At 41.2% G+C, this 27,371-nt stretch overlaps 1 protein-coding gene across 4 annotated transcripts in view; it reads right to left on the minus strand.

Moving 5' to 3' along the window:
* Positions 1–16,927: 16,927 nt before the first annotated feature.
* LOC117355521 (cadherin-19-like) overlaps positions 16,928–27,371 on the minus strand; it is a 277,325-nt gene continuing 266,881 nt past the window's right edge. For all 4 annotated transcript variants that reach the window (XM_033934214.1, XM_033934215.1, XM_033934216.1 and 1 more), the window contains 2 exons: positions 26,476–26,727; positions 16,928–19,260 (listed from right to left, as the gene is read on the minus strand). In XM_033934214.1, coding sequence (XP_033790105.1) covers positions 18,788–19,260; positions 26,476–26,727 — 725 coding nt within the window. In that variant the 3' untranslated portion in view covers positions 16,928–18,787. The remainder of the gene's footprint in view (positions 19,261–26,475; positions 26,728–27,371) is intronic.

Raw genomic sequence — 27,371 nt, forward strand, 5'->3', positions numbered from 1 at the left:
ACCACCTCTACCGGGAGCCTATTCCACGCATCTACCACCCTTTCTGTAAAAAAAGTATTTTCTTAGATTACTCCTGAGCCTATCACCCAGGAATGTGAGAACAATGCACAGATGCTAGACTACCCTGGGAAAAGCAATGAATACTTGTCAGACAAGTTAGCGAAAATACATGTCCGGGCATCCAGACAGCTTTTCAAAATCCAACACTTTGGGTTTTGAAAAGCTTCTTCTTTGGGACTGCATCAGGAGCGGATACCATGTGGTGACATCATGCACACGTGCACGTGACATCATTGTGTTGAATCTGTGCATGCGTAGATGCCCTCTCAACCGACAAGAACATGTTGAGGGGGTGGGGCTGGGGTGTGATGTCGATGTAATAGGGTGGTGCTGGGATGAACTGGGTGGGCCTGGAGGTGGGGCTATGGGTCGGGATTTTATTTAACTAAAATCTACTAAAGCTATAAATTGTTGAGTAGTCAAGAGATATATATTTCATAAATACTTACGAATTTAGTCATACTTAAATATATGAAGGTTTTTGATCAATGAAAGATATCCACGCCACAATTCCTATACAGATGATATTATTACGATCCTTGGAGTGGCAATTCTGAGATCTTTTCCTTCATTTTGACCATTATATCTATAACATCTATTCGGATGGTCTTTTTCTCAGTTGATTAACCTTTGGTGAGCCTTGGGATATTTTTTAACTAAAATCTGGTATCCTTATCCTTAGTACCTAATGCCCACAATTGTTGGATCATCTATTTCTCCAGCACTACAAATAGAAGCAATTTCAACTCAGCAAGTGGACCATGTTCTCCCTCATATGTTGATGCAGGAGAACCGGAAGGAGATGCTGACAGCTGAATAAGTTTTTCCTCCTGAGCCTGATGTGCAGCAGGAGTAAGCTTTATTTGGGGAGATTAAGGATAGCAGGGACACCCTGCCAGACACTTGAGTGGTTTTATGAGGTGCACTCTGAGGCTCTGGGAGATTGGATACAGTTGTTACCAGACAACTTCTCACTTTCCGAGAGGATCCATATATTCAGATCTTCAAAGTCACTGTGACCCCAGCGAAAATTAGAAAGAAAAGGTATGGTCAGTAGGAAAAAGGAAGTTTTGATGCCTCTATATAAGACTCTGGTGAGACCTCATTTAGAATATTGTGTACAATTCTGGAGGCTGCATTTTCTAAAAGATATAAAAAGAATAGAGTCAGTCCAGAGGAAGGCTACTAAAATGGTGTATGGTCTTCGTGGTAAGGCGTATGGGGATAGACTTAAAGATCTCAGTCTCTATACTTTGGAGGAAAAGCGGGAGAGGGGGAGATATGATAGTCATTTAAATACATACATAATACAGTCAAACCTTGGTCTGCGATTAACCCAGTTTGTGAGTGTTTTGCAAGACGAGCAAAACATTCTCGCAAAACTTGTCTCGCAAACCGAGTGTTTACTCGATTTGCGAGTACCCCCGCCTGAGAACCGGCATTGCCCGCCCGAACAACTTGAAACTTACCCCCCATCTGGCACCGGCACGCAACCCACAGGATGTGCCGGTGCCGCTTGAAGAACTTCCTGTCTCTGCCGGGCCTTGAGCATGCATCTGCACATGCTCAAGGCCTTCTAATTCTCCCTCTCGCCGAGAGGGAAGAGCATGTTGAAGAGCATGGGCCCGAGCACTGAACCCTGTGGCACTCCATTTGTGACGCTTCTCCAGTCTGAGTATTGTCCATTTACCCCCACTCTCTGTTTCCTATCCTCCAACCAGTTTTTAATCTATGTAAGTATATCACCCTCGATTCCATGACTCTCAATTTTTTGAAGAAGACTTTCATGTGGGACCTTGTTGAACGCCTTCTGAAAATCTAGGTATGCAATGTCGAATGGGTCACCCTTGTCTAACTGCCTGTTTACTCAATCAAAGAAGTCATTAAGTTTGCCAAACAAGATCTTCCTTTGCTGGTCCTCATCAGATTGTGTCCATTAAGGTGAACAATGATGCAGTCCTTTATTAGTGGCTCTACCACCTTTTCCGGTACTGAAGTCAGACTCACTGGTCTGCAGTTTCCCAGATATCCCCTCAAAACTTTCTTGAAGATCAACGTAGCAATTTCCACTTTCCAGTCTTCCTGAATTCTTCCTGATTTTATCGACACATTGGCTATTAGTTGAAACAGTTCAGCTATAACCCCTTTCAGTTCTTTGATTACTCTCAGGTGGATGTCATCCAGTCCTGGGGATTTATCATTTTTAAGCCTATCAATCTTCCTGCATACCTCTTCAAGACTGACTGCCAATTTGTCAGTTTCCCATCTTTATTTCCTGTGTATAGCCTGTCAGCTTCTGGTCCTCTTCGGTAAATACAAAAGCAAAAAACGTATTCAGTTTGTTGGCGATAGCTTTGTCCTCCTTTAGTCCTTTGTCCCTTTATTCCATGGTCATCTAACGTCCCCACTGCTTCCTTCGCGGGTCTTTTCCCTTTAATATAAAGAAAGAACGGCTTAAAATTTTTTTCTTCCTTGGCTATTTTCTCCTCCTAGTCTCTTTTAAGAACATAAGAACATAAGAACTGCCATCTCCGGATCAGACCTTCGGTCCATCAAGTCCGGCGATCCGCACACGCGGAGGCCCTGCCAGGTGTACACCTGGCGTAATTTATAGTCCACCATATCTTTATATGCCTCTCTTAAGGAGATATGCATCTAGTTTGCTCTTGAAGCCTAGGACGGTCGATTCCGCAATAATCTCCTCTGGGAGGGCATTCCAGGCGTCAACCACTCTCTGAGTGAAGCAGAACTTCCTGACATTAGTCCTGAACCTGTCCCCCCTTAGCTTCATTACATGTCCTCTAGTCCGTGTCAAATTGGACAATGTAAATAATCTTCTCTGCTCTAATTTGTCGATTCCTTTCAGTATTTTGAAGGTCTCGATCATATCCCCACGCAGTCTCCTTTTCTCAAGGGAGAACAATCCTAGTGTTATAAGTCTATCCTCGTATTCCAGTTTCTCCTTATCCTTCACCAGTTTTGTTGCTCGTCTCTGCACCCTCTCCAGCAGTTTTATATCCTTCTTTAGGTAGGGAGACCAATGTTGGACGCAGTATTCCAAGTGTGGTCTGACCATTGCCCTATAAAGCGGCATTATAACTTTCTCCGATCTACTCGAGATTCCTTTCTTTATCATGCCCAACATTCTATTTGCCTTCTTTGCCGCTGCCGCACATTGTGCCGACGGCTTCAGGGTCCTATCTATCAGTACACCCAGGTCCTTTTCTTGTTCACTCTTCCCCAGAGTTGCACCTGACATTGTATACTCGTATTCCTTATTCTTATTGCCTAAATGCATTACCTTGCATTTCTCCACATTGAACTTCATCTGCCATTTCTCCGCCCATGTTTCTAACCGACACAAGTCGCTCTGGAGTTCCTCTCTATCCTCCTGCGATCTGATTGCCCGGCATAGTTTTGTATCGTCTGCAAACTTGATGATCTCACTGGATGTTCCTTCTTCCAGGTCATTGATATAAATATTAAAAAGGATCGGCCCAAGTACCGAACCCTGGGGTACACCACTAGTCACTTTCTCCCAGTCGGAGAACTTCCCATTTATGCCCACTCTCTGCTTTCGGTTTTCCAGCCATTTGCCTATCCATCTTTGTATATCTCCCTCTATGCCATGGCTTTGTAGTTTCCTGAGAAGTCTTTCGTGTGGAACTTTGTCGAACGCTTTCTGGAAGTCCAAGTATATTATGTCCACCGGCTTCCCACTATCAATTTGCTCGTTCACGGTCTCAAAAAATTGGAGTAAATTCGTCAAACATGATTTCCCTTTCCTGAATCCATGTTGACTGGGTTTCATCAAGTCGTGTGCGTCCAAGTGCCGGACTATGCTATCCTTGATCAGTGCTTCAACCATCTTGCCGGGGACCGACGTAAGACTCGCAGGCCTATAGTTGCCCGGTTCCCCTCTCGATCCTTTTTTGAAAATTGGCGTGACGTTCGCTATCCTCCAGTCGTCCGGTATCTGTCCAGTTCTGATTGTCAGGTTTGCAAGTTTTTGCAATAACACTCCGATTTCATCCTTCAATTCCTTTAAGACTCTCGGGTGAATTCCATCCGGTCCAGGGGATTTGTCACTTTTAAGTTTGTCGATCTGATAGTATATCTGGTCTAAGTCCACTTCAACTGTGGTGAGGCTGTCTTCTATTTCTCCTGCAAACACTTTCTCTGCTTCAGGTATTGTTGAGGTGTCCTCCTTCGTAAAGACGGACGCAAAGAAGGAATTTAGTTTGTCTGCGATTTGTTTATCTTCCTTGATGTACCCTTTTCTTCCCTGGTCGTCCAGGGGTCCCACTGCCTCTTTTGCAGGTTTTTTCCCTTTCACGTATCTAAAGAAGGGCTTGAAGTTTTTGGCCTCCTGGGCTATTTTTTCCTCATATTCCTGTTTGGCATCCCTCACCGCCTTGTGACATTTCTTCTGATCATCTTTATGTTTGTTCCAAGCTTCGGTTGTCTTTATGCATTTCCATTTTTTGAAGGAGTCCTTCTTTTCTTTTGGTCCGTCTTACTGCCTTATGGCACTTATTTTGATGTTTATGCTTTTTCCAATTTTCGTTAATTTTCATCCTTTTCCATTCCTTAAATGAAGTTTCAAGTTTCAAGTTTTTATTAACATTTGATGAATCGCTTATACAATTTACTAAGTGATGAACAACTTTATAAAAAACAACAAATTAGAGGACTCTGATCACTTCCTTCACCGCTATAGTGAGCCATGCTGGTTCCTTGTTATTTTTCCTCTTGGAACCCTTGTTGATATGTGGTATATATAGATTTTTCCCCTCGGTGACTGTGTCCTTAAAAAGGGACCATGCTTGCTTTAGTGTATTTACAGTGCTTATCCTCTTTCTAATCTTCCTCACCATTACTCTCATCCCTTTGTAGTTCCCTTTTCGGAAGTTCAGTGCCATGGCAGTCATTCTGGATCAATTTTTGTTCCCATGTCCAGGTTGAAGTGGATCATATTGTGATCACTGTTTCCCAGCGTCCCTTCTACTTCTATGCCTTGTGCCGGTCCTCGTAGTCCATTTAGAATTAAGTCCAGAATTGCATTTCCTCTCATATTTTCCTTGACAAGTTGTTCCAGGAAGCAATCGCCTACAGCATCCAGGAACTTGGTCTCCCTACTGAAGCTGGAGTTGCCTAAGTTCCAATCTATCCATGGATAATTGAAGTCACCCATGATAACTGTGTTACCTCCCTTGCATTCGTGTTTAATCTCATCTGTCATTTCTCCACCAGTCTCTTCGGACTGTCCTGGAAGTCGGTAGTAGATGCCGTTCTTCATATCCATTCCATTTGTTTCTGATATTTTGGCCCATAGAGACTCTACCTTGTTCTCCCTGGTAGACTCAATTCTCTCTTTTATGTATAGGGCAATACCCTCACCTTTTTATCCTACTCTGTCTCTGCGGTATAGCTTGTATCCTGGTAGCACAGTGTCCCAGACATTGTCCTTGTTCCACCATATTTCCATGATGCCTATGATGTCTAGGTTATCTTTTTGTGCCATAGCTTCCAATTCCCCCATTTTATTCCTTAAGCTCCTTGCGTTTGTATACATACACTTAGGTTTGCGGCATGTTACTTTCTTGCATTTCCTTCCCCCTTCTGTCTCCCTCAATTCCGTCCCTTTTGATCCGTTGGGATTTCTATCTCGCCTATGATCCGGTGAGTCTTCCCTGAAATCTTCTTGCATGGTATCCTCTGGGTATACCGTTTCCCGAACCATCGACTCTTGGTCGACTGTTGGTTTTCCCCTTCTTCTTAGTTTAAAAACTTCTCAATTTCTCACTTGATGTTGCTTGCAAGTAGCCTCATTCTGTCTCTGCTGAGGTGGAGTCCTTCCTTCCTATATAGCTTGCTCTTCCCCAGAATGTTGTCCAGTTGCGCATGAAGTGGAATCCTTCTTCCTCAAACTAGCGCCTCATCCATGCATTGATTGCTTGCACTTCTGTCTACCTCTTCTCGTTAGTCCTGGGTACCAGCAAGATCTCTAAGAACGCTACCCTCGGCGTTCTGATCCTCAGCTTCCTTCCTAGCATCTGGAACTGGTCTTTCAGTGTTTCCCTGTTGTATTTCCTGTTGCTCACGTCGTTTGTCCCATTGTGAATCACCACCGCCCTATCTCCCCCTTCCACACTGTCGATGATCCTGTCGATGCGGTTCACTATATCCTCCACCTTGGCTCCTGGTAGGCAGGTCACCAGCTGATCCTTTCTTCCTCCCGCTATGTGGCCGTTGACTTACATATGACATATGACAAACTGTGCAGAAAACTGGATAGCTCATCATCCTGCTTCTGTCTGCTGCTTCCGTTGCTGTCTGCTTGCCAGTCTGTTGTCTGAAATGGCTTCTCTCTGTTTCCCAGGTCCTCTATGCTTCTTGTTCTTCCCTATATAACTTCACACGTTTGTCTGAAGTGGCTTCTCCTTGTATAGGAATCTGTGTAGCGTCCTTGGTATTGTTACTGTGCAGACCCTCTCCTAATATATACCTGCTACCCCCTGTTGCTTTGTGTGTGTCATCTGTGTCTGCTGTGTATGTCCTCTATGACTACTGTGTTTATTTATCTGCTGTTTGTCTGTCCTGTTGCCTTTGTGGTACTTGCATGGGGAGGTGTCCTTCCCTAGTGTTTCTTCAATGAAGTGACTCATTCCTTCTTAAGGCCCTTCATAAAGGCGCTCTCACTAAAGCGAGTGCCTTTGATGCTCGCCTTTGATGCCTGCCGAACGGCTGAGCACCGTTGGCCCCTCCCCTTTTAAGGGGGCGCTCCGGATCTATGTTTTGCTGATGTCGTAGGGGTGGGCAGAGCTACCGCTCGCCGCTGCCCCTGACTCTCTCCTGCCTCCTCTTACTCTTTCCTCTCTTCTTACTCCTCTTCTCTCCTGCACGCCTGTGTCCCAACTCTCTCCCGCCTGCCTGCCCTGCTCTCTGAGCACATTTGATTATCACTGCAAAACATCCATGTCCAACCCGCCCTTAGTCACACCCAAAGCCCACCCATAGCATACCTCCACCATGCCCATCTCGTGCTCTAGATGCACAGAGACGTGTACATCTTGCTAGACATCCAGAAAGGTAGTTTTGATTTTCGGCATTTGGACGTCCTGGTGATTAGGATGTTTGAAATGAAAAAAATAACATTAAAAAGTGTATGAAATCTGTGTTTGCTAAGAACATATGTATGCATGTCATTATTTATTCATAGCTTAAGTTATGAGATCTCTTTATGGAAATTAGATTGAAGTAAAAGGCAGTATTTTGAAATGTATATGTGGCTTGAATATTTTGTTCTGTTTCTGTTCTCTTTTTTGTACAATTAAAGTATTAAACAGCAAATCTGAGTATTTACATACTACAAAATGCTTCCATTTTTTATCTAGACAAGGGAAATGTACAAACCCAAATGGACATTGTATGCAGATAGTTTTCACTTGCCAAAATTAATTTCATGTTTGAACTACAGGAACAATTCCAGTTTGTTTGAATGCAACTGTTTCCAAAGCAGCTATTTATGAAATATTTAACACACACATACACACATCATTAGAGACTGAGGAATGAAATTTGAAGTATGCAGAAGCAACAGCCAACACAGACATTCCATTCATTCCCAATTAGTTCACCCACATGCATGCTCCTTAGCATTGATTTTTTTTCCAAAATCCTCTGCACTTTTTATGCACTTCTAGCAGCCCCTCAGGCATGAATAAATTTACTGCCGATTGAGTCTGAGGTAAGCTAAAGTCAGGATATTTCTTCATTCATGCAGTTCCCATTACTTACAAAGAAAATAGTTTAGACATTGTTACAGTGTCTAAGCCAGTGTCCTGCAAACTTTATTGAGCCAAGGCATCCCAGAAATAAGTGACATCAATGTGATGATGTCACATGCATGGGTGATAACAGCATGCAACATCGTGCGTGTGCAAAGGCCTTCCAGATGTGTCCTGAGCCGCCAGTGGGGGGTACTGACAGAGAAGACACTTGGAGAAAAGGAGAGGCACTGGTGCTGACTGCCTACAGGATGTGCCTCAAACAGACACTGAATCTTTGGCCATTCCCACTTCATCCCAGAATGCACTGGGCATCTGGACGGATTTTCAAAACCCAGCACTTTGCCTGGGTTTTGAAAAGCTTCCAGCATGGGACCATGTCAGGAGGGCATCTGCACGTGCATAGAGGCAACGCAGTGATATCACATGCATGTGCGCATTCGTATGATGTCATTGTGTCACATCTGCATATGGCTCCTGATGTGGCTCCAAGCACGAGATGTTGGGGGCAGGGCTGGGGCAGAACGGGGCATGACTTGGACAGAACAGGGTGAGACTGGGTAGAACTGGGCAGGCCTGTGGGCGAGGCCATGGATCCGGATTTTACGATTGTAAAATCTGGTAACCCCAACATTTAGGAACCTACAGAAACACCCACTGCAGTCAAGGCTTCCCAATGCTGGGTTACACTAGTATTCTACAATGAAATCTAGGTGCCCAAACACAATTATAGAGTAGGCACTAGGCAGTGACCACATGGCATCAGGGTACCTAGAAGGGACATACTGTTATAGAATTGCTTTCACCGTGACTTTGTCATTCCTGCAAAGAATCAAGTCGTTGTTTCTATGAACTGTTGCTACAATTGCATTTGCTTCTACAAATGAAGGAAGCCTTCCAGAAGGCATACTTAGAGGTCCATAATGGACAAAGTTTGTCCACTACCTGTCTCATGCAGAACTCTTTATTTTAATCTTACTGTATACTATTTTTTCATGATGTTATTATCTTTCTGTCAAAATTCTCTGAGATTTTGTGATAAGATTGAGTACAAACTTTAGAAATCAGCTTTCATGGATGATGAAGGTCAATTATGGATCATTCTTGTACAATTCTATAAGAAAAGCACATCTGATGTAGAATCCTCTAGATAAAAATATTACAGGAGCCATATGTATGAGAGCACCTGTGCAGGGTCAGAAACATCTTTCCTGTACTTTTACTTCCACTGAAATATTGATTAGTAACAATATGTGAACAAAATACACAACTTTTCTTTTTTTTATACCTAATTCCCAAGTCCCAAAAGTGACTATCTTGAGATAATGATCTTATTAAACCTTTTTTTTTTCTTCTATTCTGTCAAATGATTTTATACCATCTCATGGTGCCATTTTTCAAAGACATGTCTAAATATAATGTTTTGTGCAGCTTTGACTTTGCTTCAGAATTTAATCCAATTTGAATGTGAAATTAAATCCAGAGCCCCTAGATAGTCTCAGATTTAAAAATAAGCAGAATAGTTTTAAAGCTCTAAATTGATCTAATGTTTCTGTTCAATTCTGAACAAAACCTGTATCTACTTGACTCTTCTTGATTCCCCCTCCCCCCCTTATCATCTGCTGTTGCATATCAGCGGGATTATAGCAGCAAACAGTACATTCAAGTTGTTGCTATAGCACCCTCTGTCAGTGGAGAATGAGTTAAACTAGAAAATGAGAATTGGATTGAAGTTTCTATGGCAAAATTCATTTTAAGTTCTCAGTGTTGTTCAATTTTGTTTTCATAAAGACAATTGTGAATGTTTGATAGCAATGGATTGGCAATTAGCATAATGCAGCATTAAATTTCTCTACCTTATTTTCTAAGAGCGCTCTGATTAATGTCTGTGACCTACTGACTTCTAAATATTGTTGTAGCAACAGCAAATCAAGAGGAAAATAATGTTTTCAGTTTAGGAGTATTAATTCTTATTCATTAGGTAAAATAAAGGCTTATGTTGAAGGAGTTTGCAATTTCCAGAATATCTAAGGGAAATATCTGACTACAATTACTTACAGTTCTACAATAGATGAGAAATTGCTTTTGAATTCAAATTTCATACTGGTGAAATAAAGAAAGGTCATTCTCTGAACAGCTGGACTAACATAGAAGTGTTTTACTATCTTATCAAATGTTATCCTAAATTTTAATGACTATCAGCCTTGCAGTAGCATTGTAAAGGTCTTTTACACTGTAACACTAAATCAAGCACTGCAGTTTCTTCTAGATTCTATACCTGCAAAATATATGTAAAGGAGTCAGTTATTTTCTGCATCCTCTGTAGGAAGAAAATGCTCTGACACATATTTACTTTTCTGTAGTGTGTAATATAATTGATTGCTGCATTGAACATGAGCATTGATTTGAACTTTTGCTTGCTTTTCTGTGCCCTTTTCCCCTCTATATTTTTTCAAGTGGCATTACTGAGAATTATTTATGAGTCTAACATCCTCTTGACTATTTCCTGAAAACCAAAAAGCTTAAAGTGAATAGACATTCAAAACTAATTACAACTTTTCAATTATTATTTATTTTTTAACCTACAGATTTTAGTACGATAATGTAACAATAAATAAATATAACATTTGGTAAATGATTTAAATATTTTTATCTTGAATTTTAACAGTGCCATTGAAACATTAAAAACCATGGAATTTGATATTCAGTCAAGTGGTGAAAACATGAAGGCCCATATTTGAAAGTTTTTAGTTTATTTGGTACTAGCTGATGAACCGGCGTTGCACGGGTATTTAATTATAGCAATAACACAGTAAATGGATTGAAATAAAGATACTTTATAGTGGTGAATGAAATTTTTTTTTTACAGCTTTATAAAAAGTACAATAATCAAATTATAATGTGAAATATTTGACAAAATGAATACAATACAACTAACACAAAACTTGATTATAAACAACAATTTTAGTTTCACCTCCAGGAGCAAGAACATATAAATTCTTGGGTGAACCTACCCTTGATCAAGCAACATAGAGTTGTCCATGGGAAAAACAGGGGGATCTTAAATCCACTCCATAGTATGTAATAGTCTGTCCCTGTGATTTGTTGATTGTGATAGAGAATGCAAGTCTCACTGGAATTTGCAATCTCTTAAACTGAAAAGGAAGATCTGTTGGAATAAGTGGCATCCAAAAGTTTCAGTATTGATTTAAACAACTCAATATGTGGAAACTCAGGTTGAAAAGAAACTCCATGTAGTTTGTTCCCGGTTCAGAATGGAACCTGTGTTCCTAGTTCAGGATATGTGAGTACTCATGTAATGTAATAACATTATGAACTGGGGTGCATGAAAGAAACAGTTACAAATACAGTTAGAACATACAAACTCTATATGTATGGTGTCCGTGGTAGAATAGAAACGATGTCCCTAGTGGTTATAGTGTCATATAAAGTGTTTTATAGTTGGAATTACAGTGAGAATGGCAGCTTTTTACATTTTTTCCATTGACATGAATGGGTGAAATAAGATTTTCTGTTTGTAGCTCCGCCCATGTGTGCAGGTGGGCCGCGAGACCCCCAGAACATATCACCCCAGGTAGTGAGGGATCTGCATACCAAGTTACGTTCAAATCGGGCAAGTCGTTTTTGAATTACTGTGAGAATGGCAGCTTTTTACATTTTTTCCATTGACATGAATGGGTGAAATCCGATATTATGTTTGTAGCTCCGCCCACGTGTGCAGGTGGGCCGCGAGACCCCCAGAACATATCACCCCAGGTAGTGAGGGATCTGCATACCAAGTTTTGTTCAAATCGGTCAAGCCGTTTTTGAATTACTGTGAGAATGGCAGCTTTTTACATTTTTTCCATTGACATGAATGGGTGAAATCGGATTTTATGTTTGTAGCTCCGCCCATGTGAGCAGGTGGGCAGCGAGACCCCCAGAACATATCACCCCAGGTAGTTGGAATTACTGTGAGAATGGCAGCTTTTTACATATTTTCCATTGACATGAATGGGTGAAATCTGATTTTATGTTTGTAGCTCCGCCCACGTGTGCAGGTGGGCTGCGAGACCCCCAGAACATATCACCCCAGGTAGTGAGGGATCGGCATACCAAGTTTCGTTCAAAGCGGTCAAGCCGGTTTTGAATTACTGTGAGAATGGCAGCTTTTTACATTTTTTCCATTGACTTGAATGGGTGAAATACGATTTTCTGTTTGTAGCTCCGCCCACGTGTGCAGGAGGGCCGCGAGACCCCCAGAACATATCACCCCAGGTAGTGAGGGATCTGCATACCAAGTTTTGTTCAAATCGGTCAAGCCATTTTTGCGTGATCGTGGCACATACACACACACACACATACATACATACACACATACATACCTCCGATTTTATATATAGAGAGATTTTGCAGTATATTCCACGTTTCACAAGACCGCAAAGCAGGTCATTGAGCTCAAAATTAAGACGTCCAAGTGAGGACATGTTCAATTCCTCCTTTATTTTACAAGAGACTCTTCTATATGCAGACCCCCGAAAACAAAACCTCAAACAACTACCACAACACTCATATACCCGGAAACAACTTACATTCCACAGACCAACACGACCTCCCTTACATGTGCCTATGTCAATATCAGATCTCTAGGACCCAAAACAGAAAACATAAAAAACTGGATAACAACAGAAAAACTTGACTGCTTATTCCTCACTGAAACCTGGCTAACCTCAGACACAGACCCTAGAATAAAAGAAGTATGCCCGCCGGGATACAAAATAACAGTAACCTGCAGAGAGAAAAAAAGAGGAGGAGGTCTAGCAATAATATTCAAGAACACCATAACTCTAAACATACTCGAGAAAGTATCCACTCCACAATTGGATTTCCTAGCGTGCCAACTCACAAACACAACACTAAAAAACTCTCTAAACTGCCTGCTCTGCTACATAACACCAGGAAACTGGACCACAGTGAAGCCCGAATTTGAAAACTTCATCTACCAAAACTCACTAACAGCTGACTACAACCTCATACTAGGAGACCTAAACCTACACCTAGAAGATCAAACCTCCACACCAGCAAACAACTGTCTATCCTTCCTCAATGCATTATCCTTCAAGATCCTAAACCCACAAACCACTCATGAAAAAGGTCATCAACTGGACATTGCAGCATTCATGACTCACCAACCAACCAATCAAGAAATCCAAACTCCTAACGGAACATGGTCCCCATCCCTATGGTCAGACCACTACGTCTTTAACTTCAACATCAACTGGACCAAAACCAAACACACACCTCAAACAAAAAAAACCACATATACCTCACGCAAACATATCGACCCAACCATCTTCTGGTCAAAGGTAGACGAAACCATCCAAGACTGCGACCCAAAAAATTTCATCTCCCACTGGAAAAATGTATCCACCAACATACTTGATAATCTGGCACCCCTACAAACCAAAACCAGAATCAGAAGGAAATCGGACCAATGGTTTGATAATGAATTACTCCAACTCAAAAGACAGTGTAGAAGATTAGAAAGAAAATGGAGAAAAAAGAATCAAGAACAAACAAAAACCGACTGGAAAAAAAATCAACAAACAATACAAAAATCTACTAAAAGACAAGAGGAAAAGTTACTATACCAAGCTCATAGGCACAGAAACACAAGATTCCAAAAAAATCTTCCAAATACTAAAAGAACTAACAGACACCAAACCATACACTACCACCACCAACACACCTCCACCTTCACCCACCATCTTAGCAGAACATTTCAAGAATAAAATCACCAACACCAGAGCCACACTCATACTCAACCCATCCAACCAAAACCCAATCACAATCCACCCCACAGGAAAAGAAGCAATCGCAGCAGACAGAACTTGGTCTCAATTCCCAAACATAAAATGGCCAGAATTTAACAAATTATACAAAAAATACAGCCATGCCTCCAGTGACCTCAACCATTGCCCCCCATATCTCCTCACCACCTCTAGTATAAAGTTCCGCACCATAATTCTACAATGGATCCAATTCACGCTCACAGAGGGCACATTCCCTGACAACCTCAGCGAAATTGTCATCACCCCAATCCAAAAAGACCCAAAGGCACCTCAAAACCTCCCTTCCAACTATAGACCTATAGCCTCAATTCCGCTATATGTCAAAATTACAGAAGGCCTAGTAGCCAAACTCCTCACCAATTACATAGAGGACCACAACCTACTACACCCCATGCAATCAGGATTCAGAACAAATTTCAGCACAGAGACATTACTAGGCTCCCTCATGGATACCGCCAGACAACAACTTAGTATAGGGAAAAAAATGCTACTCATACAACTGGACCTATCAGCAGCATTCGACCTAGTAGACCACAACATCCTTCTACAGATACTAGATGCAATAGGCATCTCAGACAAAGTATACTCCTGGTTCAAAGGATTCCTAAAACTCAGAACCTACAGTGTAAAATCAAACAAAGAAAAATCAGAGTCCTGGTCAAACCCATGCAGCGTACCACAAGGATCTCCACTGTCCCCCACCCTCTTCAATCTATACACTGCCTCTCTAGGAACCCATCTGGATAACCTAGGCATAACATCCTATAGCTATGCAGATGACATCACCATCCTCATCCCATACGATCATTCCAAACCTACCATGACAGAGGAACTTCACCAAACACTGGAAGCAGTCACAAACTGGATGGAAAATCACAAACTTAAACTCAACCAAGACAAAACCAAATTCATCCTCCTAGAAAACGACAGGATCCAAACCACAACCATCCTAAACATAAACGCAACCAAATATCCCATCCAAACAACCATAAAACTACTAGGCATGACCATAGACAGATGCTGCACAATGCAACCGCAAATAAACAAAACAACTCAAAAATCATTCGCAATCATGAGAAACCTGAGACAAGTCCGAAAATTCTTTGAAAGCACACAATTCCTACTTATAGTACAATCCCTAGTACTAGGAATACTGGACTACTGTAACATTCTCTTCCTCCCATGTCCGGCAACCACGATAAGACAACTCCAAACAATCCAAAATACAGCCTTAAGACTCGTCTATTCATTGAAAAAACACGACCACATCACTGAAGCCTACATCAACTCACACTGGCTCCCAATCCAAGAAAGAATCCAATTTAAATTTTACTGCATATTATTTAAAACACTACACGGAGACAGTCCATCATACCTGAACAATCGCCTCATCCAAGCAACCAGCACCAGACACAGAAAAACGCACTTCCCATTCATACCCCCCCCATCCAAAGAAGTGAAAAGAACAAAACTACATGACGGCCTCCTAGCCACACAAGCTGCAAGACTGGATAACCAAATCTCCAACCTTCTGATGACCACCCCAGACTATAAGACGTTCAGAAAAGAAATAAAAACCACACTTTTCAAGAAATTCCTAAAACAGAAATAACAACACGACCACTAAAAGCCCTCAAGATCTTCTTATTACCTCTCTAGCTATCCTCTACAATTCATATAATTCTGTCATTCTGTAACACTGTAATTCTTTATTCATTGTAATTCTGTCCTTAAACTAACCTTTTGTAATCCGCCTTGAACCGCAAGGTAATGGCGGAATAGAAATCCCTAATGTAATGTAATGTAATGTAATGTAATGTAATGTAAAATATGCATATGGACATGTAGATATATGTGTCTTTGCTGTGATTTACATTTAAAAAAAATACAAAAGATCATCTTAAGCTCTTTAATTAAAGTTGTTGCATCTGAGAAATTAAGGCCTGCTGCAACCAAGATAGCAGGCCTCAAGTTGAACCAACTCTCTAAAACGGCTGTAAGTTGGAAAGCCAATCACTTAAGCCCCCATGATTACCCCCAACCTATAAACACCTCAATGTACAGACATCAGCAATATCTCACACTCCACACATATCCCCTGTAATTAGCAAGGGCCTTTCTGGTTTCCAGTGGGAAGCAGGAGTGATCCTTGTGTGTTCTTGCCTCTGTAGGCATCTGGCTTCAAAACTGCACCCTTGGCTTCTTAGTGGTGGTCTCACATAACTATACTTAAGGGTTAAACAAATAAGAGCCATTAGCTTCTGTACCTTCCCTAGGTTTTAAACCAAACATCTAAACCAGGGGTGCCCAATAGGTCGATCGCGATCGACCGATAGCTCATCAAGGCAAAGTGAGTCGATCATCCAGGACTCACTTTGCATTGGCGATCTATCGGGCCGAACAGTTTTCCTCTCCCCGACGTCAATTCTGCCGTCGGAGAGGAAGTTCGGGCCAGCCAATCGCTGCCTGGCTGGGCGGAACTTCCTCTCCGACGGCAGAATTGACGTCGGGGAGAGGAAGACTGATCGGCCCAAAGCAGGGAGAGCATGGGGCGGCGGCGGCTTTGGGGCTTGTTATCATTGGTGGCGTTTGGGTCCTGTTCCCCGATGGCAGTGGCAGTGGCAGTGGAAGTGGCTTGGGGAAGGGCAGGGAGAAAGAAAGAAAGGGGGCAGGTAGGGAAACAGAAGAAAAGAAGAGAAATAGAAAAAAAGAAAGGGGGCATGAAGAGAGAAAGAAAGAAAGGTCAGGGAGAGAGGAAGAAAAAGTTGGGGGAGGGAATGAAATGTGGAGGAGAGGAAGCATACAGGCTGAAAGAAAGATTGGATGCACAGTCAGAAGAAGAAAGTGCAACCAGAGACTCATGAAATCACCAGACAAGGTAGGAAAAATGATTTTATTTTAAATTTAGTGATCAAAATGTGTCTGAATTTATATCTGCTGTCTATATTTTACAATATGGTCCCCTTTTACTAAACCGCAATAGTGGTTTTTAGCGCAGGGAGCCTATGAGTGTCGAGAGCAGCGCTGGGCATTCAGCGCAGCTCCCTGTGCTAAAAACTGCTATTGTGGTTTAGTAAAAAGGGAGGGGGGTGGGTATTTGTCTATTTTTGTATGGCTATTACTGAGGTGACAGCGCATAGAGTCATCTGCTTTGACCTCTTTGAAAAAAAACCCGGAATAGGAATGATAATTAACAATTCTATGCATACCGTGTGCGTTGTGTTTTTTAAAAAATTTTATTGTTGGTAGATCATTTTGACTTGGTCATTTTAAAAGTAGCTCGCGAGTCAAAAAAGTGCGGGCACCCCTGATCTAAACTAACAACAGGTACTTGTACATACCATAGGGTGGGTGAAAAAGTCAACGTGGATTTTTTTAAAATTTAGATTGCTTTACCATTATAAACATCTAATTTGGAGGCATGTCCAAGCCAACCCCTCTTCCACATCCCTTTAAATCTGTGTCTTGGGATCTATACACATGCAGAAATTTGCATTCAAATGCAACCTATAAATGTAAATGTTGTCATTTACATATCTAGCTGCTTTTGAAATGTCTCTCTATAAATATAAACTGTTTGGAGCTGATATTCATTTGGACCTATCTAGGTAGGAATGGTTGTTACTCAAATAAGTCCCACTGACTGGGTTCATACCATAATTTTAAGTAGAATTGTCTGAATGCTGATGAATATCTGCTCACATTGCTTTGGTACTATCTAGTACTGCTGGAATAGTCTGGAGGCAAAGCTAAGGTATGAGCAGAGCTGAGAGTTTCCTAGTTACTGACAATTTTCAGGATAAAGTTAGGACAGAAGAAAGACTGTCCTTATGCTATCTGGATAGTTATCCAAGTGCAGTTCATACTTATTATTCAAGGCAGTATGGCTCCCAATTTTATTTTTGAATATGGCCAAAAAAGGTAGATGTCCTAAGAGCCAAAACATCTACATAGGTCATTTTCAAAAATAAAAGATAGACGTCTGGTAGCTTTGAATATGGACATTTTTTCTACTTGGTTTGTGGATGTCTTACCCAAAATGTAAAACCTCAGACTTAGATGTCCTATTGAAAATGCACCTCTATGGAAACAAGATAGAAAGAAGATTGACTCATTTGAGCTTTGGTGTTGGAGAAGGATTATATGCATGCCATGGACCGCCAGAAAACCCAACAAATTAATTCTGGAAAAGATCAAACCGGCTATGTCACTCAAAGTCCAAATGATGAAGTTACAACTGTCTTAATTTGGGAAGATCAAGGGTACCAGACAAAGAGGGCAACCTTCAATCAAATGGCTGGACACATTAAAAAAAAAAAAAAACATGGGGATGATGCTGGAGGACCTTACCAGACTAACACAAAACTGATTTCTTTTTAGATCTGTAATTCATCAAGTCACTAGGACTCAGACACAAGTTAATGACACCCAACTGTCCCAGGTACAAAACTTATATTGTGAGCTCACTATGGACTAAGAAAGTACCTGTATATAATATAATGTAGCCCACTTTGGTTGTACTCATGGTCATTTATATTTACCCATTTAAAGCCTTTCCTAGTATTTTTAAACTTAGAGTTGCATGCATAAATTAGAAGGCAAGTAGATGAATTTCACCACTGCTCATAGCTTTTATCCCTACCCTGAGACCACAGAAAATTCCATTTCAGTTAAAAGTATTCAAAGGCAATACTGTTTGTTTTATATGGCCAAAACTGAAACATTCAGTGTCCCAGAAATTATAAACAAAAAAAGTACTGCAGTTGATACCTGCTGTAAACTGTACAGTATACTGACCTATAGGATAATGGATTATTAGATGGCACTTAATTGACAATATTGTACTTTTTAGCATTTATAAACATATATGCTATGCTTTTTAAAGACATTTTTTGTAAGTACAATCATATTATATATATATATATATAGAAAATGTAACTTTGGCTGATAAATATGTAAAAATAACAAGTAATACCAGTAAAACTTTGAATATTTATAAAGCTCAACTCAATATTTGGAAAATGCAAGACTCCTGTCTAATAAGTGGTCATCTGAGACTCTTGCTGTCCTGTTTAATATTTTAGTTTACTGATCCTCACCAGTTTCTGAGTACTCATACATGTTTGTAAGCTCCTTGAGATAAACATAATTCTTATCCATGTCAGAGCTGATTGACTCCAGGGAACTAAGTGATGATGCTACAGAGCCAGTCCCTTCGAAGGCATAAGTTTGTAGGCAGTCAAATGGTGGTGCAAAAGGATCTGTGTTAGCTTCTTTCAGTTTTTCTGTGATGAACTTCCGAAACTCAGCTTCATCAGGGCCAAGACCCAAAGACATTCTATAAATGCTCTGTATTTGGGTTGTAATTCCTCTCCGGGGTTTTGGCTTTCTCAAAACAGTTTGGGTCCTCAGTGCTGCCATATCAAAAGCCTTTGTGTCCTCTTCCCCGCCTCCTTCATCATCATACCTGACAATATTTTCTCTGAAATCTTCCTTTTTCTCAGAAAATAGAGATGGCTTTTTTCTCTTCCTTATAGCCAGAATGAGCAAAACGAGGACTGTGGAGAAAGAATATGAAGTTTGGTTTTATTATTTCATTTATTTATTTATTTTAAAAACTATTACTGTACCTGCCTGATACCAACAGCTTACAATAAAACACTCAATATAGTACCATATAAAAACAAAATGTTATCAACAGTCTCATCTCTACAACATACATAATCTTCTGATCTGCCATTTATCAAAACTTAGAAATTACATATTAGAAAATGCCTGTACAAATAAACAGGTCTTTAACACCTTCTTAAGTGCTGTAAGGTTATTGCTTATATCTGAAAACTCCAACCTGGTATTAATTTAGCAGTGTAATACCTCCAGTAATATTCAGTATTATGTGATAAATTGTCAGGGAATGCATGAATAAATCTAATATGCATGTTTTGAATCAAATATATATTTGTTATAAACCAAATGTACTTGGAGGATTACTTCTATTTTCTTTCTGACCTCTGTAATGGAGAAAGATGTAGGAGCCGGCAGGAGAAGATCCGATCAGCTGATTGCGAGTCGGCAAGAGAAGCCACAAATCAGCTGAGCCGGCAGCCACTGTAGTCACCTCTGCCAGCTCTCAGCTGATCATGATTCCGGAGCTGTAATCAGCTGGGCAGAAGGGTGGCTGCAGTCCTTTTATGAGAGGGATGAGGATGCAGCTGCTGTGTGTGTGTGTGTGTGTGTGTGTGTGTGTGTTGTGTGAGTGTACAGCACATGCACCACAGCTAGCGGCAGAATTTCCAGAAAATTTTCCTATGAAAGGGGAGAGAGGGCGTTCCATTAAGTGCATCACAAGGAGAGCTCATTAGACTACTAATGAACTCCTTGTAATGCATTTGCATAGGGTTCTCGGCGGCTACTATGGGGATCGGTGGCAGCCATGGAGAACCCTTTTGTATATCAGAAGATGAGTTTTTATGCTAGTAAGACTACTTTAGTTTGTCTTACCAGAATGGAAAGCTTTCTGCAGACTGAGGCCTCAGTCTCCAACAGGTAAATACAAAATGTTTCCTATGTATAAACTTGATTAGAAAATAATTGTTTCATTTTATAGGTTGTGATATATGGATAATTTAATTATTACTCTTTTGAAATCTGCCCAAAAATATTTCTCAGAAATTTTCTAAATTGTTGATGTGAGACATTTAAATATCTCTGTGGCATTAATGTACAAGAGGTGAGCCTTTTTTGAATGAGAGGACATAGTATGAAGTTAAAAGAAGACATGCAGAAATAATTGCTAAAGATTTGGTTGTATGGCTGAGAGAAAGAGGAGAGATAAAACTCTTTAAGCTATTGGAGATGAATAGCACATGATTATTGTCCCTAAATGGGACATTCAGTACTCTTTGCCTCTTCTTTTAGCCACAAATCCTTCCAGCATGCTCTACATCTAAATATGGCCTGGCTAGTTGTGCTTATGACCCTGCCATACTTTATTTTCCTTTTTACAGACATAGTAATGTGTGTCAAGTTGAGTACTCCCAATCATTTTGAAAAGCTGGCTCCTATGTTTGGATTTATTTATTTATTTATATCCTGCCCTTACCCAGGGTGGGTTGCAAACTAACATATAAAAATACATACAAAGATACATACCAGATCAACAATAAATACACCTACAAACAATTAAAAAACAAAACAAAACAATAAAATGCATAGGTGACTAGAACCTTACTGTCATCATAACTTCCTCATAAACCATGCAATCTCATACCCTGTGTTTCATCTGGCGCCCAGTTGTAGAATTGCTCCCTAAAAGGCAGGGGTCAGACCTGTCAGTTTGGGTGGGCCCAGATTTAATCTAGCCCCCAGAGACCCAGTGTTGTAATATTACAACATCACATTTAAGGCTACAAAATAAACCCTCCCCCATTTTTTTCTTTTTAAAACTTCATGTACATTACTAATAGAACCTATTGTTCAGTTCTGCAACACCATTGGATGGTTGAATGTGTAAATAGGTCTGTTTATCTGGCCATGAAGTCATACAACCCTGTTGCCTGCTTTGGAGTATATCATCTTGTTGTTTTGGATGGGATACATCAGGACTAAAGTAAGTAAAAAGCTTGAAATATTTTTTTATGTGATCATTAATATGTGTAGATCATGCAGATTTTATGACATCATTGAATATACTGATTTTAAGAGATTTAGAGCTGGTTATTTCTATGTTGTAATTTTACAACAGTGGGTCAAAGTGATAGCAAGGTTTTGTCTGCACTTTAAACTTGAGAAGGTGATAAATCTCCAGGAGGTGAGGATTAAAGTGTTTGCATGTCTAATTGAACAATAGGTCTACTTGATAGAAGTTGTGGAATATGGAGTTATCGGTGAAGTGGACAAGGAAAATAAATTACCCGATGACCACCTAACTTCTGATGTTCAAATCATCCCAACAGAGACAGAACATCCTGATGCCAAGACTGGGCCCCGTGACAGATATCGATGGCTGAAAAAGAATTTCATCTCTCCCAGTACTGATTTTTCTGGTCAGGATGTCAGTAATGATGTCCATTCCCTCTGCACACCACTGGAGTACTTTCAGAAGTTTGTGACAGAAGATATGATCAACGCTCTGGCAGATAACACAAATCAGTACAGTTTTCAGAAGAAAGGATCATCTATAAACACAAACACAAAGGAAATAGAGCAGATGATTGGCATGTATCTGAAGATGGGTCTTGTCCAAATGCCTGGAGTCCGTATGTACTGGGAAGCAGACACAAGATACAGTCCTGTCGCTGATGTAATGTCACGAAACAGATTCCAGTCTCTGTTGACATCATTACATTTTGTGAACAATCTAACCGTGTCTGAGATGGAACAAAAAAGTGACAAACTCTGGAAACTCAGACCATGGCTTGATGCTTTCAGAGAGAAATGCCTAAAAGTGGTCCCTGAAGAACATAACTCTGTTGATGAAATGATGATCCCTTTCAGGGGGAAATTCAGCAGCATCAAACAGTACATGCGTGGCAAGCCAAACCCATGGGGGTTCAAGCTGTGGGCAAGGACTGGAATCTCTGGTATACTTTGTGATTTTGATGTGTACCAAGGCAGTGTGAATGGAATACGGGCAAGATCTGAACTTGGACTATCAGGGGATGTTGTGATGAAACTTGCTTCCACACTTCCACATAGTCACAACTACAAGATCTATGCAGACAACTTTTTCACCAGCATCCCATTGATAGTTAGGCTGCTGGATTGTGGAATTCATTACACAGGAACAGCCAGACAAGTGCGCCTTCCAAACTGTAATCTTGAGGATGAGAAAAGCTTGAAGAAAAAGGGAAGAGGAAGCTTTGATGTCAGAGTGGAGTCAAATCACAACATTTGTGCTGTGAAATGGTTTGACAACAGACAGGTTACACTTGTGTCTTCCTTTGCTGGCCCACAACCAGTGGAGAAGATTCAACGCTGGGACAAAACTGCCAAAAGATTTGCGCTAACATGAAATTTTTTGTGCAAAAACACGAAATTTCTTGATTACCGCTGATAGAAATGCCAAAAGGAATGCCACCGAGAGGTTAGAAAAGCAAAAGGGAAATATGAAGAGGGGCTGGCCAGGGAGGCGAAAAACTTCAAGGCATTCTTCAGTTATGTAAAGGGGAAACGACCAGCGAGAGAGGAGGTGGGGCCGTTGGACGATGGGGATAGGAAGGGAGTGATCAAGGAGGATAAAGAGGTAGCTGAGAGGTTGAACACGTTCTTCTCGTCGGTTTTCACGAGAGAAGACACATCTAATATACCAGACTCAGAGGAGCTCATGAGTGGGGAACAGGCTGAAAAATTAGAACACATAGAGGTAAGTAAGGAGGATGTCCTCAAGCAGATAGACAGGTTAAAATGCGGCAAATCGCCGGGCCCGGACGGGATCCACTCAAGGGTTCTGAAAGAACTAAGACAAGAAATAGCGGGCACAATCCAGCATGTTTGCAACCTATCCTTGAAAACTGGAGAGGTACCAGAGGACTGGAAATTGGCGAATGTCACACCTATCTTCAAGAAGGGATCGAGGGGTGACCCCGGAAACTACAGGCCGGTGAGCCTGACTTCAATTATAGGGAAGATGGTGGAAGCTATGATCAAGGATGGTATTTGCGAGCATATCGAGAGATATGGCCTACTGAGAACAAGCCAGCATGGATTCTGTAAGGGAAGGTCATGCTTAACGAACCTTCTGCACTTCTTTGAGGGAATAAGCAGTCGGGTGGACAATGGGGAACCTATAGACATCATTTACCTTGATTTTCAAAAGGCTTTCGACAAGGTGCCACATGAAAGGCTGCTTAGGAAACTGTGGAACCACGGGGTGGGAGGGGATGTGCACAGATGGATCGAACACTGGTTGTCGGGTAGACTGCAGAGGGTCGGAGTAAAGGGACAATACTCTGACTGGCGGGGAGTCACGAGCGGTGTGCCACAGGGATCGGTGCTGGGGCCGTTACTCTTCAACATATTTATCAATGACCTGGAAAAAGAGGCAAAGTGTGAGGTTATAAAATTTGCAGACGATACCAAACTGTGCGGCAGAGTTAGGTCTAGGGAGGAGTGTGAGGACCTGCAAAGGGACCTGGACAAGCTGGAAGACTGGGCAAACAAATGGCAAATGCGCTTTAACGTGGAAAAATGCAAGGTCATGCATATAGGTAAAAAGAACCCGCTGTTCAAATACAAATTGGGGGGGGGCATTATTGGGAGACAGCAGTCTTGAGAGAGACTTGGGTGTGCTGGTAGATGCATCACTGAAGCCATCTGCACAGTGCGCAGCAGCCTCGAAAAAAGCCAACAGAATGCTGGGCATCATAAAGAGGGGCATAACAACCAGGACGCGGGAAGTCATCATGCCATTGTATAGAGCTATGGTGCGTCCACATCTGGAATACTGCGTTCAATACTGGTCGCCGTACCTCAAGAAGGACATGGCAGTGCTTGAGAGAGTCCAAAGGAGAGCAACGAAACTGGTAAGAGGGCTGGAACACTGCCCATATGCCGAGAGGTTGGATAGGCTGGGGCTCTTCTCTCTGGAAAAAAGGAGGCTCAGGGGAGATATGATAGAGACCTTCAAGATCATGAGGGGCATAGAGAGGGTGGATAGGGACAGATTCTTCAGGCTGAAGGGGTCAACAGGCACGAGGGGGCATTCGGAGAAACTGAAGGGAGATAGGTTCAGAACAAATGCAAGGAAGTTTTTCTTCACCCAAAGGGTCGTGGACACTTGGAATGCGCTACCGGAGGAAGTGATCAGGCAGAGTACGGTACATGGATTCAAACAGGGATTGGACGGATTCCTGAGGGATAGGGGGATCGTGGGATACTGAGAGAGGTGCTGGGATGTAACACAGGTATAGAAAGCAAACCAAGTAATAAGTATAGAAATCCGACCAGGTCGTGCATGTGCAAGACCGGAGGGTTAGGACTTCGATGGGAAGATAAAACTCAATGGGAAACCAAGGTGGCAAGGGGGCCCCTTCTGGTGTCTCAGACAGGCCGTGACCTGTTCGGGCCGCCGCGGGAACGGACTGCTGGGCAAGATGGACCTGAGGTCTGACCCAGCGGAGGCACTGCTTATGTTCTTATGTTCTTAAGTCAATGGGCGCTTCACAGGGAAAAATTTGCGTTTTTATATGATACTCATTTTTTGTATTAAATTGATAATAAAAATTACTTTTTTCTTTATTATACTATTGTTGTTGTGTATATACATAAACTTAGGTGGGTCTTTATAAGCTGTAAAGTACAAATAAACTTTTAATTATTCCTTACATGTGTTCAGAGAGAGAGTGACACTATTGAAATTCTGCTACCTTACAGGCCCAGCGTTGCAATTTTACAACATCCTCCCCAAAAGTTACTAAAATGTCAAAATAAAAAAAAACACTGATTTAGGGATCACAAGCCTCCTATAACAACATGTGAACGTTCGAAAACATTTTTTTACGTTTTTTTCTATATTTGGGTCTCTAAGTGCTAGGTAGCCCCTGCCCATGTCCACCCACTCTGTATATATAGTTATTTTAACTTTCCCGTCCACCCTCGCATTCATCTCTCCCTGACTCTTCCTTTCCATCCATGCTGCCCCTACTCACTTCTTCATCAGTGTTCTCTCTTCTACCCCAAAATGGTTTCTGCTCCTCTAGGGGACAGTGATCCAGCATGTGCCAATCTTTCTCTGAAATACCTCACTGGTCTCCCTCATCTGTCACTGGCAGTGATTCATATTGGCAACCCGTGCTGGCCCTGCAGGTTTCCCTGTACCATGCTCCACCAGTGAAGAAGCAGGAAGTGATATCATCAAGGATGGGACACAGTCTTAGAAGCCTGCAGGGTTGGAGCAGGTAGCCTATAAGAATCGGCACCAGTGACAGAGCTGAGGAAGATCGGGGGAGTTATTTCAGAGAAAGATGGGCAGATGATGGGTCATGACCCCCCAGAGGTGCAGATGCTGTTTTGAGGTAGAAAGAGGAGTGTCTCAGGGACCTCATGGGCCATTAGACTGGACAAGTCTGAGGTGAAAATGGGTGAGCTTGTGCCCTCCCTGGCTTATTCATGGCTACGCCACTGCTAAAAGGATACTTCTATAAAGGGGTGTCTGTTTTTAGATTCCAATAATATATTTATTTATTTAAAATATTTATATCCCACAAATCCAACAATGCTAAGCGGGTGTGCTATTTAGAGAATATTCTATAAAGAAATGTAGGTGCACAGTTTTTCCTGTTTCTTTAAACTTATTTTTTTTTTCCAACTATGATAAAGACACTTGACATGCTTAAGGACTGGGTCTGATATTCAAAGAAATCTAAGCTCCTAAGTTTAAATTTCTAAATTAGGATCCTAAATGTATTTCATATTTTAAGCCACACATAAGAGCTGAAAACTCATCTTAATTTAGGTGCTTAAAAATAAAACTTATATATTTAGGTCTATCATTCATTTATCTAGATTATGTGGCCAATTTATGAGCTTAAAGCTGAAAATCATTGCTAAACTCATAACCTTTCTTTCCCTGCTCTAAATATGCTCCTGTTAACACCCACTTTTTGCCCTCCTATATTTAGGAGTTTTGTGAAATTTTAAGTATAAATTTAGACATTCAGCCCTAGTAGGTTATCCAAGAGGACAATTTAGGAGCCCAATTTTCAAATTAAGATGACAATCCTTTAAAAATTAGGCTCAATGTTGTTTATTCAGTACTATTGTGCATTTCTTACCCAGTAGTATTAAGAAACAAGACAAAACCGCAATTAACGCTGCAGTGCTGAGACCCAGAAAAAAGCCAAAGGCTCCATGCTTGCAGTACTGAGCATTGCCATCCTCATCACAGTTACAGACAGCGATGGTGAGGGTATTGGTACTGCTGAGAGATGGACTTCCATTGTCTGCAATTAAGATTTGCAGATAAAAGGCAGGTTGCTCTTCCTGACTGAATCCATTTCTTCTGGTCAAAATTGCAGCTGTGTTATCTGAAAAATTTTCAAGAAACAGTACTCAGGCATATAAACTGCTTTATGTGGTGTCTTGTAAACTTAAAATATTATATATTACAGGTGAACATAAAAGATGAATTCCCATATATTATATAAAAATATCATATAGTGCCATGAAAAGATATGTGAGTAAGAATTAAAAAATGAAACTGCAAAACTAATATTAATAATAGGTAAACTGTCATAAAAATCAACAGTACTTCATAATTGGAATGTAGCCAACATGGGAGTCCTTTTCCTAAGGTGCGGTAGCCGATTTAGTTTGTGCTAAAAATTAGCACGTGCTAAATGCTAATGCGTTTGAACGTGTCCATTATGTCCTATGGACGCGTTCACGCACATTAGCAGTTAAAGCGCGTTAAATCGGCTACTGCACCTTAGTAAAAGGATTACATAATGTCAAGTTTTAAAAAAGGGTCCCAGGGGCAATCCACAAAACTACAGACTGGTGAGCCTGACCTCAATGCCAGGCAAAATGGCAGAGACTATTATAAAGAACAAGTTTCAAGTTTATTTAAAATTTCTTATACTGCCCAATCAGCCTTCTAGGCAGTGCACAAATTTGTAAAAAACAAAAGACAAACTTTAACTAAAATACAAGTTTGAAGAGACAATACGTC

Source organism: Geotrypetes seraphini, chromosome 2, assembly GCF_902459505.1.
Source record: "Geotrypetes seraphini chromosome 2, aGeoSer1.1, whole genome shotgun sequence".
Lineage (NCBI taxonomy): Eukaryota > Metazoa > Chordata > Amphibia > Gymnophiona > Dermophiidae > Geotrypetes > Geotrypetes seraphini.